Source organism: Megascapheus bottae, chromosome 17 (assembly GCF_031878675.1).
Source record: "Megascapheus bottae isolate mThoBot1 chromosome 17, mThoBot2.hap1, whole genome shotgun sequence".
NCBI lineage: Eukaryota > Metazoa > Chordata > Mammalia > Rodentia > Geomyidae > Megascapheus > Megascapheus bottae.
This window is the reverse complement of record NC_143525.1, coordinates 27,993,909-28,012,976: the sequence shown is the minus strand read 5'-3', so window position 1 is coordinate 28,012,976 and position 19,068 is coordinate 27,993,909. Positions and strand designations below refer to the sequence as shown.

Genomic DNA, 19,068 nt, shown 5'->3' with positions numbered 1-19,068 from the left:
CACATGATCACATTTGACATGGTGATAGGGTATTGTTGGCCCCTCTAGAAGATGAGAAGTTAAGACTTAGAAAGTCTGCCACAAAATTTAGTGGCAGGGCTGTGTCTACAATCCATCATTTATAAGCAAGTTCCTTGGTCATGCTATATTTAGTACCATTGCTTTATCTTTCTCAAAGCAAAATAACATCTTAGGTTTTTCTTCCTCCTAGGAACCTTGGAGAGCTGATAGATAGGTTTGTAGCTGATTTCAAAGCCCAGGGGCCCCCCAAGCCCAATACGGATGAAGGGGGTGCTGTACTCCCCAGCTGTGCTGACCTCTTTGTCTACTACAAGAAGTGCATGGTGCAGTGCTCACAGCTCAGTACAGGGGAGCCAATGATTGCCCTGACCACCATCTTCCAAAAGTACCTTCGGGAATATGCCTGGAAAATCCTCTCTGGCAACCTGCCCAAGTGAGTCCCATTCTTCATGTTCTGAATGATGAAGCAGGATTCTAAGTATTCCTAAATATGGATATGGAAATCTGCAAAGGAACCCACTCTGAAGTTGTTTACTGAATTGCTAAGTGTCCAAGGGGAAAATAGTCGTGCTGAGTTCCCTAGGGGCTGGCATGATTTCCGTACTAATAACATTCCACAGCTGATTGAGACCTTTAGCAGAAATGCTCACTCTGGCTGCCAGGGTAGGTCACACCACAGTGGTGGACACTGAGGAGTCAGTCCTAATGTAGATAGGTATGTATTTAATGAATGTGGATTCAATAATAACTACTTGGCAAGAAAAATGAGGTGATGAAAACAGCTATTAAGTAGCCTCATTCAATGTGATTATGTCCTACAGTGATTGGAGGCATGCATCCAACATTCCCTCTGATGGGTTCCGAAGTCTCTGTTGTTGTATGTGCATCTTGTGATGCTAAAAAGTCTAATGTGGAAAGATAAAGTAGAATTTGTTGGTGAGGGGATTGTAAAGTATAGCTCCTAATTCCAAGCACTACCTTGTATCCTGAGACATTTGAGGATTACTATATTATGTATCGATTCAAATAAGTAGATAGTTCAGCTAGGATTTTAGTTCTTTTGGTTATATAGAAATTTCTTCTGTAATAGAATGTGACCTAACATAACACTTCATAATTTAATATTTACAAATCATCCCCCTGACTAAAGAAACAGTTGTCAAGCTATTTTTGTCATTGTCACTAAACTGGTTTTGAGTATGAGAATTTTATTATTTTGGGGAAAAAGCCTTGACTCTTGGGCTCTACAGATTTGAGGAATCAGGTGTAGTTACTAATGAGACTTCTTTGAAATAAGAGTTATTTTGAGGTTTTAAACAACTTCTGCTCTGATTATCAAGACACTGCAAACTCATAGTAGCTTAGAAAACACAAATAAACACAAGGTAGCAAATGAAAATTGCCTATACTCTCATCATCTAACGAGAACCCATTTTACTCTTTGCTATGCATTTTTCCATGTTTCATCCATGTGTATATGCTGTGAGATGTGCATGTGTTTGTGTTTCTGACATAGTTGAGACTGTACCACAGCTAGTCTTATGCGCTGCTGGGAAAGTTTTCTCATGAGTGTTAGCTGGGACAAGTGGCATTCAGCTAGGGCTTTGTTAACACTGACTCTGCTTCCAGGCACAGGGCAGGGTGAAAGGAAGCAGAAGAATTTTAAGTATTATATACCAGTGAGTAGTTGTTGCTACTTTAGAAACCATCTGGGAGTAGGGGCTGCACAAGGGGCTGGGTGGACTCCTTTTGTGTCTTTGAGGCAGTCAGAGCTGTGGCAGGAACTGTGTCTTAACATTCCTTTCTGTACTCCTCCACAAGTACAACATGTACATTCCAGTACAGAATTTTCTTATAACCGAGACAAACAGTTGGGGAAGCTAAATGAGTTCTACATATCAGGAAATGCCAAGCTGAAGTGCAAGGCAGCCGAGCAGCCTCCTCTGCAAGTATCAAATGATTGTAGCTAGCAGGACTGATTACTGGCTCCCTCTTGGAATTGTCTTTTCCTATTCCTGATGGTGAGAGAATCTAAACAGATGACAGTCAAGGTAAGGTCAGGAGGAAAAGGACTCATTGTACGTGGATTTATTTGAACCCCAGCCAACCTTTCCTTCCCTTTTTGCTTTGTCTTAAAATAGGCAGTATCCAGTTCAGGAAGCAAATTAGAAGTTTTAACCTGACCAGTTCCTGTTCCTTTTCTGCAGAACCACCAGCAGCAGTGGAGGGCTAACTATCAGCAGCCTCCTCAAGGAAAAGGAGGGTTCGGAAGCAGCCAAGTTCACACTCGAGGAGCTCTGCCTCATCTGCAGCATATTGAGCACCGCTGAGTACTGTCTGGCCACCACCCAGCAGGTGAGCCACATGCCACCCCCCACCTCCTTTCCAGAACCATCCAGGCTGCAGAGCTAGAGGAGGATGAACCCAACAAGGCCACATATGGTATACCATGTGTGCTAACTATTTAGCTTCCCAGAGAGGAAAACTCACTTTTCAGCCAGAAGGCTGCCCAGGCAGCCATCTTGCAAAGGGCCTTATTAAAAGGAGACTAGACAAGAAATAATGACCAGTCTCTTCCCTAGAGTTGTGTAAGCCACATAACGGCCATGACCTCTTAAAAGTAGGTCAGTAGCACTGTTTCCCTTGTGAGAAAAGCAGTAATAAACTTAGTGGTACCAGGACCCCGATTTTGACAGCGATGAGTCACACAGTTAATCCATTCTCAGAAGTGTTACTAAGCAAGCACAGTCCTTTGGGCTTTTATATGTCTCCTGAAATTTTATAGTATTCTCAATCTGTCGAAACAAATAACAATTGTTTGAGGTGTTGACGTTCAGGAACTGTGAAGCAGGAAGAGGTGATGCCTCAACAGGAGCCCCTAAGTGGCAGAAGTTCAGCAAACTGATTTAGCAAAAGGAAAAGCCAGAGCAACTTTCCATACAGTGTTAAGACATGGGATTAGGAGTTCTTTTTCTCATTTGTTCTGGGATCCACCTCAGGCTAAGAGAAAGAAAGTAATTTGTGAGGGTTCTGCCGTTCCACCTCCTTGTGTTTATTATTTACATATGTCTAGATCATAGGAAGACAGTCATAAATGAAACTTCAGACATTCCAGCTTCAAGCTCCTGTGGGCCAGGGCACAAATTCAGAAGTGTTCCCACAAAGATTCCAACCATTTAGGGTCAGCCAGGCAGACAGAGGAAGCAACATCACTGCTTGGGACATAGTCCCTTTTGGTTGCATAAGGAATAATCTGTAAAGGTTTGGTCATGAAATTTGAGAGAGCAACCCATTTAGTCCCAGACAACCCCAAGGCAGGACATCAGTATCTAAGAGAACCCTCAAAACAGAAGTCCCCAAGTTCTTTGATAAACACTTTTAAGTATTTAGTATATGTGCAGAAAGAGAAAAACATACATATAGTATTTTTTAGAGTAGCATAGTCCAAAAAAAAGAATAATTAAAAATGATTCTTAATCCTTTTACACTCAAATAATTATGTAAGCAATTTTGGTTATTTTTTCCAGTTGTTTTTATGAACATAGTTTTGTATGCTAGTCTTAATACATTTTTATATCCTTTTATTGTTATCATTTGTGTCTTAATAGTAACATTTCTCCTGTTACTAAAATACCTCTATTACTATCATTGTTTATGGCTGCATAATCTTCTATAAAGCAATACCATGAAGTCTTTCATGGTATTCCTGAAAGTTACTATGCTGCTTCAAATATTTGTTATAAATAATTCTACAAAGACCATCTTTCTGAACCTAGTGTCTTAAATGTTTCACATTCTTCTTTAGCGTGTGTATGTGCCTCTGAGGGTCTTGAACTCAGGGCCTGGATGCTGTCTCCTGAGCTTTTTGTGCTCAATGATAGCATTGTACCACTTGAACCTTCTACCACTTGAGCCACAACTCTACTTCTAGCTTACTAGTGATTAATTAGAAATAAGAGTTTCACAGACTTTTCCTGCCCGGGCTGGCTTCTAATCATAATCCTTAGATCTTGCTCTCCTGAGTATGTAGGATTACAAGCATGAGCCACCAGAACCTGGTACATTATTCTTCTTGAACAAATTCTTTGGCATTTTAGAAATAATTAGATCAGAAACCATTTTGATGACTTTTGATACACGTGGCAGGCAAATTTCCTTTTAACTTAGTGGAAATTTTTTTTGGGGGGTGGGTTCTTTTTTGTCAGTCATGGGACTTGAACTCTGGGCCTGGGTGCTCTCCCTGAGCTCTTCAGCTGGAGGCTACCACCCTATCCCTTGAGCCACAGCTCACTTCCTGTTTTCTGGTAGCTAATTGGAGATAAGAGTCTCACAGACTTTAGTGCCCTAGGTTGGTTTTGAACCTTGATCTCAGCCTCCTAAGTAGCTAGGATTATAGGTGTAAGCCACTGGTTGACGGTTTGTTTTTTTTTTAAACTGATTATAAAAGTAAACTCCTTCTTCACCACCTCTACTGAGATTTGTGCACACCATTTTCCATTCAAACAAAATAGAAGGTCCTGGATAAAGGACCAATTCCAGTTCTACATCAGGAAGTGTAGAGATGAAGTTGGGGCATGTAATATTAAGAGCAAGGAAAATAACAAATATTATTAGTGTCATCTGCAAAGGACTTAGGAGCTATAGTGCCAACTGAATGTGCCCTCAAAAATATGTTTTTTTTATGTTAACCCTCTTTTATAGAATTATGCACATTTAGACATCTAGAAAAGCTAGATGCTTCTAATAAAGTTTTAAATTTCCACCAAACATACAATAAGTGCCAGATAAAGCACAAACGCTTAACAAAAGCTAATTTGAAAAGAAGATTCTGGCCTAGAACCCTTCCCATCTCCATCAACCCAATGTCAGGGTTATTTACAAGTGTAAAGTTTCAAGGGGATCTTTAATAATTTCACTCCAATGTTTAACGTCTTTAAACTTTAAAGTATACTCAATGTGTTAGTTTACTAACTCTACTTTTGTCACTGGCAACCTCTTTAACGTCTAGCAAGACTAGATATTGTAAATTAAGACTCACCTGTCCTTTATATACACTATATACAGAACAAAATTAAAATGCATAGACACAAGAGACAGTGGTCAATCTTGCTTCACCATAAACCCACTGGTTGAAAGCCCTCAGCACATCTCCTCCCTCCCTGAGCAGTGCAAGCACCTTATGTACTGCTCAGGAGTGATTTTATCATTCCATTCCAAAAGACAAAATTTCATTATGAATTTTAGTAAAACTATATCTACAAAATGAATTATTTACTACCTCTACTTTTAACATATTTTGTGCACTTCTAAACAACTAGAGAGACCAGATGTTTCAAATAAGGACTTAATTGTCCACTATATACACAGTAGTGTTGAATAAACCATACACATGTAACAATGATTCTGTCTGAAAGTGTCTTCTAAGCAGGAGCATTCAGGAGCATTCTAGCCTAGAACCTTTCATTTCTTCCAACTCCTCTCTAGTATCACACTGATATAGGTACGTAGTCACAGATGTTACAATTTTGCTTCTGAAGTCTTCTCAAAAGACAGCCTTTCTATGAATTTTAACACAATGCATACACATGTGTTAAGTTTACTAACTACTTTTGTCATACACTGACAACTTCTTTAATATCTAGAGATTAGATATTATAAAATTAGGACTCATTTGTCCAGTCTATACACATTATATACAATACAGCAAACTTAAAATGTATGTAACATACAAGGGAAGGGATAAGCTGAATGTCCTCTCTCTCTCTCTGTCTCTCTCTCTGCCTCTCTCTCTGTCTCTCTCTGTCTCTCTCTCTGTCTGTCTCTCTGTCTGTCTCTCTCTCTCTCTCTCTCTCTCTCTCTCTCTCTCTCTCTCTCACACACACACACACACACACACAACTTTTGCAGCAAGTTTTCTGCCACTTTCTTCAACCCAGTGAACAGACAGTACACTTTTCACAGAGGTGGTTTAAAAACTCCATTCCCAAACAGACAGTATTTTCCCAAACTTTACAAAGCTATTTACAGTATTATTCTATTTCTTCATTTTAAGTACACCAAGCACTTCTAAATACCTTAGGACTGGCTATTTCATATGTTTTAACTCATAGTACATTCACATATGACCTATTTGGAAATTACGGCAAGTACTTAAAGACAAGCTTATCCTGGACATAAGGTAGGCGCTAGTACAGTGACAGTGAGAGAGATTTCACCCCATAGATGTAAAGATGTCGTGAGGGCCATGAGAAGGTAGAGGCAAATTGGAGGGATGCATCTACTAGCCATGAACTCCAAAGGTTGCCAGCAAGCACCAAAAGCTAGAAGAGATCTCCTTGAGAACCTGCAGAAGAAATCAACCCTGCCCTCACTTGATTCTAAACTTCTGGTCTCTGGAATGAATGTCTGTTGTTTTTAAGCTACTAAGTTAATAATTTGTTATAGCAACCATAGGAAATTAATATGGAAGCCAGCCTTCATGAGCTCTACTATCAAGAGACAGAACACACCAGCATCAGTATACATCAGTAAGAATATTAATAGCAAGGAATTGAAAACAGCAAATGTGTTTAATTCCATTTGGTGATATTGATTTATTAACATTCATTTCTTGCCTTTGCAGAGGTTAAGCATCAGAGGTATGAATGCAATACTAATAAATTGCCTCTTTGTGTTCTACCGCTTGAACCACAGTGCCACATCTGATTTTTGAGTGGTTAATTGGAGATAGGAGTCTCACAGGGACTGTTCTGCCTGTGCTAGCTTCAAACCTCAATCCTCAAATCTCAGTCTCCCAAGTAGATAGGAATACACGCATGGGCCACCGGTGTCAACTTCAAACAAGATAGGTGGTATTAGATATTAAAAGAATTGGTAACTTTTTAGGAATGAGTCTCTTGTTTTAGAGATAACATTAAAATATTTAGAGAGGAAATGATAGACACTCTAGGCTTTGCTTGAGAATAAGTCATAGGATGGAGGGATCAGTGTGAGTATAGTGAGCATTCAGGCTATGTAAAGGTACCAATATTATAGAAACATATAAATAATGGATGAAACTTGCCCATTATCTCACTCTTTGGAGCAGCTACTGTGATTTGTACAGGTTGGATAGTAATGTATCCTTCCCAAATAAATTTTTTTTTTTGGTGGGTCTTGGGGCTTGAACTTGGCCTGGGTGCTGTCCATGAGCTCTTCAGCTCAAGGCTACTGCCCTACCCTTGAGCCAAGCCCCACTTCCCATTTTCTGGAGGTTAATTGGAGCTAAGAGTCTCAGGTCCTTTTGTGCCCAGGCTGGCTTTGAACCTTGATCCTTATATCTCAGACTCCTGAGTAGCTAGGATTACAGGCATGAGCCACCACGCCCGGCTCTCCCAAGTAATTTTTATGTGTCTTTACAAATAAGAATGGGGCCATACCCTGCATATTATTGTATAACAAAGCAGTATTGTTTTGTCAGTAACTGAGTCATGGGCATCTTTCCATATCAGTGTTATATCTAGTATCTGGTGATGGTGTTGTTGTTGTTGTTGTTTAATCACTTTTACTGAGTTTTTTGTTTTCTCTTTTTCCTCAAAAAAAAAAAAAATAGCTTTCTTGCCAAGCACATGAGCTGAAGAGCTCAGGGACAGTGCCCAGGCTGAGTTCAAGCCCCATGACCCACCAAAAAAAAAAAGCTTTCTTAAACATTTCTGTCTCAAGCACTATGACAGGTGTTAATAAACAGCAGTGAACAGACTAGACAAATGTCTTTCCATCAGGAATCTTTAGAAGTGATGGGAAGGGGGGAAAACCAAGATGGGGAGGTGGGGGGGGGGTAATGGGTACCAAGACATGTGAAAGGGTATCAATGTATGTGAATTAATGCACCTTCTATCTGGCAAATATCATGTAACCCTTTTATTAATTACAATAAAAAATTTAAAAAAAAGAAGTGATGGGAGAGACAGATAATAAGAAAGTCATCTGGGATTTAGCTTCTATTTCATGGTGTATGTTAGGGAGGAAACATGCCAAGTGAGAAGCTTGGAGGGGTTGGAAGTGGGAGTACTCTAAGGCAACTGCTGGTTGAGAGGGGCCTCCCGTATTTCAAGGGGAGGAAGTATATATGTTGGAATAAAGGTCCTGAGGGAGAGAGACCCTAGTGTGCTAGCATGTCCTCAAAACTTCAAAGGCCAGTGTAACCAAAGCCTTGCGGGCAAGATGGAAAGTAGCAAAGTAGCAAGGTGGGACCAGAGAGCTGGACAGGACCCAAGTCATGATTAGAAGTTTGGGTTTTACTTTCAGGGTAATAGCAAAAGAAGCCTTGTAAGCACAAGCTGATGTCACGACCTCTTTCATCAGCCCCTCATTGACACCCATGCGAAATGCTTCCAGGTTTTCCATAATCTAAACCAGCACTAAACTGTGAGCCCCAAATGTACAAAATTTTAATCTGGACGTTCACCTCTAGACATAATGTTCAATGAAATAAAGAGAATGTACAGAGACATGCAGGCATTCTTGGCAGCATTCATTAATTAGCCCAATATTTCCTGGAAGACTATCTTGTGCTAGGCTATTTAACCAAGAAATAGAGTTACTCAGTGAATGCTGCTCTCATACAGCTCACAGGTGGCCGGGAATTTGGCCTAGTGGTAGAGTGCTTGCCTAGCATGCACAAAGACCTGGGTTCGATTCCTTGGTACTACATACATAGAAAAAGCCAGAAGTGGTGCTGTGGCTCAAATGGCAGAGTGCCAGATTTGAGGAAAAAGCCCAAGGACAGTGCTCAGGCCCTGAGTTCAAGCCCCAGGATTGGCAAAAAAAAAAAAAAAACATTAAATTTTTACTTGTGAAATACATTGCCCTCCATAAAAGTAACAACACCCTTCTCTATAGCACCTTTAAATTGAACACAAAGCATACATTATCATTGGAGTGTGATAGGTTAGGAGCTCTAACCAAAACTCAAGGATGTCTTCAGATAGTCCCTGTCCTGAACAATTGTGTTTTTTTCTTCAAGGCTCTAGGATAATGTGAGGGTTTTGTTGGGTTGGGTGTGTGATTTGGTTTGGTTCTGTCCAGTATTGGACCTCGAGCTTTTACTTGATGTTTTCTTTTCATTTCATGCTGGTACTCTTATCACTGGAGCTACAGCTCTATTTTCAGCCTTTTGCTAACCAGTAAAAGTCTTAGAGGCAAGAGTCTTACTGAGTTTACTACATAAGCTGGCTTCAAACTGAGATCTCAGCCTCATATATTTGTATCCTAGACTACTATAGGCTAATAAAGGTAGACAGTGTTCCATAGGTTTAATAACTACCACTTGGTCTCCAACATGTTGAGCAAATGGCTCATCATAATGCTAAGTGAACCTTTTTTTTTTTGTTTGTCAATCATGAGGCTTGAACTCTGGGCCTGGGTGCTGTCCCTGCACTTTTCAGCTCAAAGCTACCGCTCTACCCCTTGAGCCACAGCCTCACTTCCATTTTCTAGTGGTTAATTGGAGATAAGAGTCTCATGAACTTTAGTATACCTGGGCTGGCTTTGAACCTCGATCCTCAGATCTCAAGGCTACCACCCAACCCTAGAACCAAGCTCCACTTCCCATTTTCTAGAGGTTAATCAGAGATAAGAGATAAGAATCTCAGGTCCTTTTGTGCCTGGGCTGGCTTTGAACCTTGATCCTCAAATCTCAGCCTCCTAAGTAGCTAGGAGTATAGGCTTGAGCCAGTTACTTCCAGCTTTTTTGAACAGTTTATTAGAGATAAGAGTCTCATGGAGTTTCCTGTCAGGACCACCCTGGAACCATGAGCCTCAGATCTTAGCCTCCTGAGTAGCTAGGAATACAGGCATGAGCAACTGGCGCCCAGCTTCAGTGAATCCTTTGCAAAGGATTCTGATTCTGATTGGCATATCTGTAGTTCATGGGCCAGAGAGTATCTTCAAATTGGGACCTTTTCAAAACTAATCCTGTGAATTACCCATGTGTCAAAAGAGGTGTAGCACAGGACTAAAGATTATATGTGCTTTTGAGGAAGTTTATTTCAGGCCCACCACTTACTATCTTGGGTCGACATATCCCAATTTCTCATCTGTACAGAGGGTAATAAAGAATAGAATTGTGAGAATTAACTGAGTTACACAAAATATCTAGAATTGTCTGATTCATCAAATTTAGTAAATGTTAACTATTATTCTGGAACTCATCTGGCTGTTAAACCTGTTTCTGTTTCTCTTTTTTCTAACAGCTAGAAGAAAAACTCAAAGAAAAAGTTGATGTAAGTCTGACAGAAAGAATCAATCTGACAGGAGAAATGGACACATTCAGCACGTATGTACCCTGCTAGTGTTTACCCTAGGCCTGTTTTTTCTCTTTCATGGGTTAGCAAGTGACAGGCCACTGGCTTTAATCACCACAGAACCCAACAAGTTTCCAGGACCTTCTTATTGTACTGGAATTGTTCTCTACTAGCATGAGAGGCAGCTGCCTCCCATGCCTCCTCCTTCAGTGCATTTCTTTTAGCTTACAGATTGTGGGATGAGTCTTTATGATCAGCCCATCATACCCTGACGATCCCTGTGGGAACGTCAAGTTCCAGGCCTTCTGTCTGCTGTATTTTAGAATAAAAAGCATAAATGGTTGGATTTAGCCCCTAAGCCTATGAGAGTATCTACACCACTGCATGCTTGTATTAATTGAAACTTGAGGTTTTGCTGAAGGAATGATTCAAGTATAGAGCTTCTGCCTAACAGGTACAAGGCCCTGAGCTCAAGCCCCAGTACTGTAAAAGAGAAAAAACTTGAGCTTTTGTGATGAAATGAATGTAAATTGTACACTGGGGTCTAAAACATTGGAAGGGCTATGTCAGTCATTTCAACAATTTTTTGATTTGCAGTGTCATCTCCAGCAGTATCCAGTTGTTGGTACAGGACCTAGATGCAGCCTGTGACCCTGCCCTGACCGCCATGAGCAAGGTAAGGTTTAGGTACTGACTCTATACTAGAAAAAAGCTGAAAGTGGTGCTTTGGTTCACATGGTAGAGCACTAGCCTTGAGAAACCCCAAGAAAAGCTCTGAGTTCAAGCTCCAGGACTAGCAGAGAGGTTGGGGGGGGGGGCAGAGGAAGAGGGAGGAAGAAGCAGGGGGAGGGGGGACAGGGAGCACTGGGTTTAATGAGTCTGAAGAAGATGTGGTGTTTGATTTGCATCTGACACATGCTAAAAATCTTCATGTGGTCTCACCAGAAGGGGTATTTCTGTTGGTGTTAAAACAGTAATCTCTGACTCATGCTTCATTCTTGCCCACTGAGAGATTTTTTTCTGACTCTTTTTGAGTTCTGCTGCCAATGTAAGAATATTTGATCAGCTTTTGGACTGTGTTTTTCTAGTACCCTGATGGCCTGTCAGACCACTTTTCCTTTGGCACGTAGCACATGCTACCTCCTCTTGATGTTTTTGGATTCTATGTGTCTGTGCCAGAAGAATGTACATTTCTGCTGGGTGTGGTGATACATGTCTTCACTCCCAGTTCTTAGAGGCAGGAAGATTGTCAGTTCAAGGCCAGCCTGAGCCCTATCTCAAAAATAAAAAAAAATAATGTGAATTTCTCAAGTGGATAGATCAGGTGTGGTACTGTGCTCTCTGTCTCATATTGCCTTGAATATTGAAGACGTCCATGCTTGTTGCTTAAGATGAAAATTGATCATTCTTTTTTTCCCCCTAAGCTCAATTAAGATGAAGATGCTTACCCTAGAATCTTCTAGAGCAGGCAGGAATTGTGGGCTAAGTATGGTCTACTCCCTGTATTTGTGAACCAAGCATTATTGAAACACAGCTACATTCATTAATTTGCATGCTGTCTATGACTATATTTGTGTTGTAATCACAGAACTAGGTTAATTCCAGTGGACAAAGCAAAAGCATTTATTATCTGCTTCCTTATAGCAACAGTTGCCAGAACCAAGAATCATGGGCTCTTGTATCATTCTTATAAATTTTGGAGAAAAAATTTTTCTAGGGCCTAATAGCTAGTAGTTATGGCATAGGGCAGCGGAAAGGACCTGACTCAGATAGACCTAACTCTTCCAGTTTTTCCTTTGAGGGTAGTGAGCAACTGATGTAACCTGTCCAGGCCCGTTGACCCCTCCATATGTGAATGTGCCTGTTACCTCCCATACTTGGAGTGAAGCTGTAATATGACAGGGCCTGGCTGCTGCCAGTCACTCTAATAAGTGCTCGATGAGTGTTAACACCTTCCCTCTTCTCAAGAGAAATAGCCAGGTTAAAGGATCCTGAATTGGTTTTGGAATAGATTGTAATAAAAATGGTATTAAAATCAAAGAATTTAGACTTAAGAGTTTAAGGAGTAGGCAGACATAAAAGTTATTTATGACAAAGCTAGTTCTAGCCCTTATCAGAAACAGATAGGTTTTCAGTGTCCTTGCTGTTTCTTGCTCAGCATATTCTGAGGGACCAGACAGAGGCTGATGCAGTTTCTTCAAGGAACATGGCTGGGAGACTTTGCTCTGTAGGCTCTGATTGTCCCCAAACTGCTGTTGAGCATTCTCTGTACCCTGAATGTGATCTGTTCCAGCTGCCATCTCTCCTGAACTGCCACACTTCAGCCTGGAATGCAGCTGCTGAAAGAATTTTCATTCACCAAAGGAAGAGCACAATTTTTTTTTCAGTAAAAAAAAAAAAAAAACACTTGGAGTGGGTTTAACACTCCAGGTGTTGCTTATATGAACTGTCAGTTCATTAGGTAGATTTCCCTCAAGTGCTCCCTACCCCATCATCTGTTTCTCTCCCAGACCCACACCAGCAAACATTAACCATACCTCCAGAATCTTTTGTTTATATCCTAGGGAAAAACCACAGACTCAGGAACACAGCAGCTGGGAGACCATTACTTTTTGTCTGTGTCTTCTGGAGTTCTAGTAAAATGAAATCCATGTGATGAAAATAAACATGCCAAGTAGTCACAAATTGATTCAACATACACTCTCTGTTATATGTGCCTGCATCCTGTTTCATGTAGTTTCTTCTAGGATTTTTAAAAAAATATTTTTAAACTATTATTTCTGCCTATGATTGAGTCACCACCACCACCACAACTCCTCCTCCTCCTCCTCCTCTTCTTCCTCCTCCTCTTCCTCCTCCCTCCCTCCTCTCTCCCTCTGTCCTTCCCCCTTCTCTCTTTCTTGATTGTGTGTGTGTGTGTGTGTGTATGTGTGTGTGTGTGTGTGTGTGTGTGTGAGTGTGACTGGAGTTTGAACTCAGGGCTTTGAATTTGCTAGGTAGGAACTCCACTACTTGAGCCACCTTGCCTAGCTTGATTCCATCACTTTTGCTGTTTGCTGAACTAGCAACTAGAAAATAGCATAGTGCTTGGAGTTGCAAGCTGGGAAAGGCATAGACATTATTTTCAGATGCTTCCATCCTAGTAGGTGAGGAGCAAAAAATATGGAGGTGAGAAGGATGCCCCCACCACTGTAATACAAAGAGATCAGTACTATTTTAAGAGTACCAAACTCTATATTTGAGACAACATGAGAGACTGAAGGTGGTGTAAGATATGGTCCATGAACTTAAGGAATAATCTATTTCAAATGAATTTGTAATTATTGAATTTGTGATTAAGAGGCCATTCTAAACAGAGTAACAGTGTGAATCAAGGGTTGTGAATGTAGGAATTCCAACAGAATGTTTTGTATTTAGATAAGCCTTCTCTCAAGGAAATCTTTTGGGAAGAAGAATCAGAATGACCAATAATATTAATGAATATGTTTTGTATTATTGAGAAAAAGGTGAGATGGGCTTGCTAAAATGCAACAGTTTTTCATTGAGTCTAAATTGATGAAGGAAGATTCCTTGACAAGATGGACAGAAGTCATGTCATTTGTTCTTTTTTAACTTGTTAGCTCAGTTTTTGGTTTTATTGTTGTTGGTTTGTGGGTGGGCATAGTACTGAAAGCGTGAACTCAGAGCCTAGGAGCTGTCCCTTAGTTTTTTAGTTCAAGGCTGGCACTGCACCACTTCTGGATTTTTGGTTGTTAGTTGGAAATAAAGAGTCTCATGGACTTTCTGGACTGGGCTGGCTAGGAATTGGAGTCCTCTGATCTCAGATCCTAAGTAGTAGAGTTGTAGGCGTAAGCAGTCAGCACCTGGCTTTAGCTTAGGTGTTTTGTTTTGTTTTTCTTTGCCAGTCCTGGGGCTTGAACTCAGGGCCTAAGCACTGTCCTTGGGTTTTCTCAAGGCCAGAGCTCTATCACTTGAGTCACAGCACCACTTCCACCTTTTTCTATATATGTAGGACAGAGGAATCGAACCCGGGTCTTCATGCTTGCTAGGCAAGCACTTTACCACTAGGCCAAACTCCCGGCCCTTTAGCTTAGTTTTTGCCACTATTCTGTATATACCATAGAGACCAGACTTTGAACTGTTGTGCCTCCTAAGTGTGTATTTCTTTTTTGTGGTTTGCTTTCCTTTTTTTTTTTTTTAATACTAGCGTTTGTATTTGAACCCAGAGACTTGCTCTTGCGTAGGCAGGCCCTCTACCAGTTACATTTCTTGCTTTTATTATTTTTTTTAAATTGGGTCTCACTTTTTGCCAGAGCTGGCTTGGACCTCAATCCTCCTGTTTATTCTTCCCATGTAGCATGTATCACCACATTCAGCTTCTTTTTGTTGAGCAAGATAGGGATCTCATACACTCTTCACTCTAGCTGGCCTTGTACTACAATCCTCCTGATTTCAGCCTCCTGAGTAGCTAAGATTACAGGTATGAGCCATGTCTGGCTTGCCTTTCCTCATCCTATTGTTTCTGCCTACAACTCTCTTCCCATAGTCATCTGCCAACAAGCACATTCTTTAAGGTTCAGTTCAAATATTTATCCCTTCTTAAAGATTGAATTATAACTCATGAAACAATTTACCCCCAGTAGAGTAGACAGTTCAGTGGGTTTTAGTATATTTACTAGTTCATGCAGTCATTACCATCTAATTCTATATCTATTAGCAATTATTCCCCATCCCCCTCAAAACCATTAATCTACTTTCTGTTTTTGGAGATGTGTCTGTCCTAGACATTTCACATAGGAAGGTGCATATAGAACCAGGCACCAGCGGCTTGTGCCTGTTAGCCTACCTGCATAGGTGACTGATTTGGAGGATCTCAGTTTCAGACAAACCCTGGGCAGAAAAGTCTATGAGACTGCATCTCAACAGGAGGGAAGCTTTCCTTGAGACTCAGTCTTCCCAATCTTTATCTCCTGAGTAGCTAGGATTCCTAAGTATTTGGAATTAACTGGCATGTACCCAACCTCAGCTTTTTTCTGGTCAGCCATCATGACTTTCCTATAAGGAAGAAAATCTGTTGAACAACCTAAGTATTCCTATCAGCTTTGTAATTTTTCTCCAGAAAATTAATGAATTGCCCTTCTTATATGTATTTGTTTATGTGTTTTTCTCATTTTAATACCCAAAGCACATAGGTAAGGGTAGCAAAGCTAGAAATAAAACTAAGCCTCCTGATTCTTGAGAAGGGAATTATCTGGCATGTGTGGGTGGGAATATGAAGAGTTTGTCTTTTAAATATAAATTCTGCAAATTCTTAGGAATTAGTATGTCTGATTATGGCCTTAAAAGCAGGATTTTTTTTTTCTTTTTTTAATCTATGGGCTCCTTAAAAGGAGCATTGGTTCCATGGTCCCCTCCTCACTATGTCCTCTTTACTAAGGTCACTCACTGGATCGAAAGAATCTAAGTCTCTCTCCAAAATCAAACACACTTATCTTTTTTCCATTAATGGCAGTTTTAGAAAGGAAAAAAAAAAGAAATGAAATAAATTAAATTTCCTTACAGTCTGACATGTAATTTCTATTAGGTTTCAAGATGTGAACATGTACTAATTTAGGAAACTGCTTTACTATCCCCCAAAGACATTTTGAAATAGCTAGAACAGTCCTCAAATCTGTTCTCATTTTCCTCAGTCATTAAAATTCAGATCTATTTCAGAAGGCCACAGAACATCATGGTTAAAAAAAATCTGTAAGTTCACTTTCCACTTCTAATCAAAACAAATCTTTCTCTTCCCACAAAAATATTTAATTTTAAATATCTTATTTGTATTTTTAATTTTAGTTATAATAAAATTATTTTATCATGGGCCAGATGCTAGTGGTTTATGCCTATAATTCTAGCTATTCAGGAGGCTGAGATCTGAGGAATGTGGTTCGAAGCCAGCCCAAGCAGAAAAAGTAGACTCTAATCTCCAATTAATCATCAAAAAGCTGGACATGAAGCTGTGGTTCAAGTGGTAGAATATGAGCTTTGAAAAAAAAAAAAAAAAAAAGCTCAGGGACAAAGCCCAGGCCCTGAGTTTAAGCCCTAGGACTGGCACACACACACACAAAAAATATAATGATAAAAGCAAATCATCCTTATTATAGAAAGTATAGAAAAACTGGGCATTGGTAACTCACACCTGTAATCCTAAGTACACAGGAGGCTAGATTTGAGAATCTAATTCAAATCTACCTCCAGCAAACAAGTCTGAGAGAGTCTTTTCTTCAATTCACCACCAAAAATCCAGAGCTAGGGCCGGGAGTTTGGCCTAGTGGTTAAAGTGCTTGCCTAGCATGCATGAAGACCCGGGTTTGATTCCTTGGTACCACATATATAGAAAAAAGCCGGAAGTGGTGCTGAGGCTTAAGTGGTAGAGCTCTAGCCTTGAGAAAGTCCAAGGACAGTGCTCAGGCCCTGAGCTCAAACCCAGGACTGGCAAAAAAAAAAAAAAATCCAGAGCTAGAGGCATTACTCAAGTGGTAGAGCTTCAGCCATGAACAGAAAAGGCCAAGTTAGACCACAAGACCCTGAATTCAAGCTCTATTACCAGCACGAAGAAAGAAGATGGGGGTGGGGCAGGGGAAGGAGGGATGTATGTATATAAAATCATCTTTCCATTGGCTCAGCAGTGATTAGAATGGAATATACTCACACATACATATGTACATGTCTTCCTAAATCCTTTACTGCGTCCTTGACTTTCTGTTCTGTGTGATCTTAACCTTTCCCCTGGGAATTAGAAGCATGTGCCTTCCAGCAAAGAATTAAATCGAGTCATTGCTTCCTCCTCCTCTCACTACCATCACTTTCCTGTATCATCTATAAATCTCATCCTCAGTCTAGACAGAGATTTTGCTGGTTCCAGTTCCCCACCTACTTTCAAGATCATTTAAGGTGGTAAGCCTTCTTTTGGGAGATAACTTTCTTGTGGAAAGAACAGGGCTTTGGAGTTAGACAACCCATGTCTGGAACTGGTAACCAGCTTCTTACGCCTTACTAGACAAGTCCCTTATTGTCTCCAGCCTTTCTTCTCATCTGTAAAGCACGAGTTATACTTTGCTTCTGTCTGCTATATCACCATGAGCAATAAGTTCATGTCATTACACAGTAGCTAGTAATAAACAAAGCTTCCTTTCTCTCTGGTTCAGTGCAGGGCCTGCAGAAATTTGTTATAAAATAAAGCAAATGCTTGTTGTAGAAGCCACAAGAGCCAAGACAAGCATGAAAGAGACCCCTGAACCCAAGCATGAAAGAGACCCCTGGACCCAGCAGTCTAAACCACAACACTAGACCCCAGAGTCTGAATGTCTGAGACCATGCTCTGTATCACTCTAATTCAGCAGTCTAAATTAATCAGTAGGAGTTTCCATTTTTGATCATGCAAAGCTAGTTTCTCAGGAGACCTCTTTCTAATTTTTATATACCAATAGAAAAAAACCAAAACCCAGTTCTGTAGTAAGTTAGTTGTGGAGCTAAATTGTCCCTTCAGTGGGTTACTCAGAATTGTCTGCTACAATAGGCTGGCTCTGGGAATGGTTATTATCTCAGCCTTCCCTGGAGGTGTCAACATGGACCACACATTTGATGCAGTGGAAGTAGAGCCATTGGATGGTCTGGACCCCACATTGTCTCTTGTGGCTGAACAGGGTCCTGGGGTATTGATCTTTATCTCAATTGTCTGCTGTTTTCTATCAGCTCTGTATCTGAAGTATAAATTTTTTTTCTGCAAACTGTTTCTTTTTGTTATATAGTACAGGTTGAACACTGAGAGTAAATCTATTCCATTCTACTCCCCAGACAAAAAGCACAAAAGGAAACCCTTTACATGGCAAATGCAGAGTTGACCTGGAATCACTTATGTCTATTGGTATCATTGTATGATGCTTGTTCTTCTAGTGTGGACTATGTGCTTCCTTTCTGAAAGAAACCTTTGTTTGATCACTGCATATTTCATTAGCTTTTCTTGAGAAACAGGGCTGACCTTGAACTATCCAAGTTAAATAGTTTCAATGTTTGTTTTGTATTTTAGCAAGTGTCTAGTAAGCAGCTTTGTGTAGTGCTTGGGGTTTAAAAAGACCTGGTTGTTCCAACTCTGTCATTTACCAGCTTTGTAAACTTGGGTATGTTACAATGAGTTTCTTCATTGACAAAATGGTTGTCAAGACTAAATGAGATCATATGTGCATAGTAGGTGAAATGATATGTATGGGGTGCCAGGAAAGCACTGTATGTGTGGTGGGATCCACTACAGGTTTTGGGTTATTGGTTTTGGTTTTAGTCATAAGATTTAAATTCAAGGCCTAGGTGCTGTCCCTGAGCTTTTCAATCAAGGCTAGTGCTTTATTTGAGCCATGGTTCCACTTTCAGTTTTCTGGTGGTTAATTGGAGGTAAGTCTTATAGATTTTCCTGCCCAGGCGAGCTTTGAACCATGACCTTCAGATCTCAGTCTCCTGAGTAGGATGACAGGCATGAGACACTGGTGACCAGCTCTGATTTTTGAGCAGTTCCCATTACAATCTAAACTCCAAGTCATCTAGATGGTTGACAGCAAGCATCAACCACCCAAAGCAACGTATGGACAGAACCATGACGAGCTCTATTTTGTACTTAGAAAAATAAAAGCAAACTGGGAGAGCACTAGGGAAGGGGTGATACTGTCCAAAGAGAAATGTACTTATGCCAGGAACCCGTGGCTTACACCTATAATTCTAGCTACTC

The 19,068-nt window shown here is 40.4% G+C and overlaps 1 protein-coding gene across 2 annotated transcripts in view; it reads left to right on the top strand.

Moving 5' to 3' along the window:
- The window catches only part of Vps53 (VPS53 subunit of GARP complex), a 128,296-nt gene that overhangs the window by 85,284 nt on the left and 23,944 nt on the right, over window positions 1-19,068 (top strand). For both annotated transcript variants that reach the window (XM_090350483.1, XM_090350482.1), the window contains 4 exons: window positions 212-454; window positions 2,229-2,376; window positions 10,254-10,336; window positions 10,902-10,980. In XM_090350483.1, coding sequence (XP_090206609.1) covers window positions 212-454; window positions 2,229-2,376; window positions 10,254-10,336; window positions 10,902-10,980 — 553 coding nt within the window. The remainder of the gene's footprint in view (window positions 1-211; window positions 455-2,228; window positions 2,377-10,253; window positions 10,337-10,901; window positions 10,981-19,068) is intronic.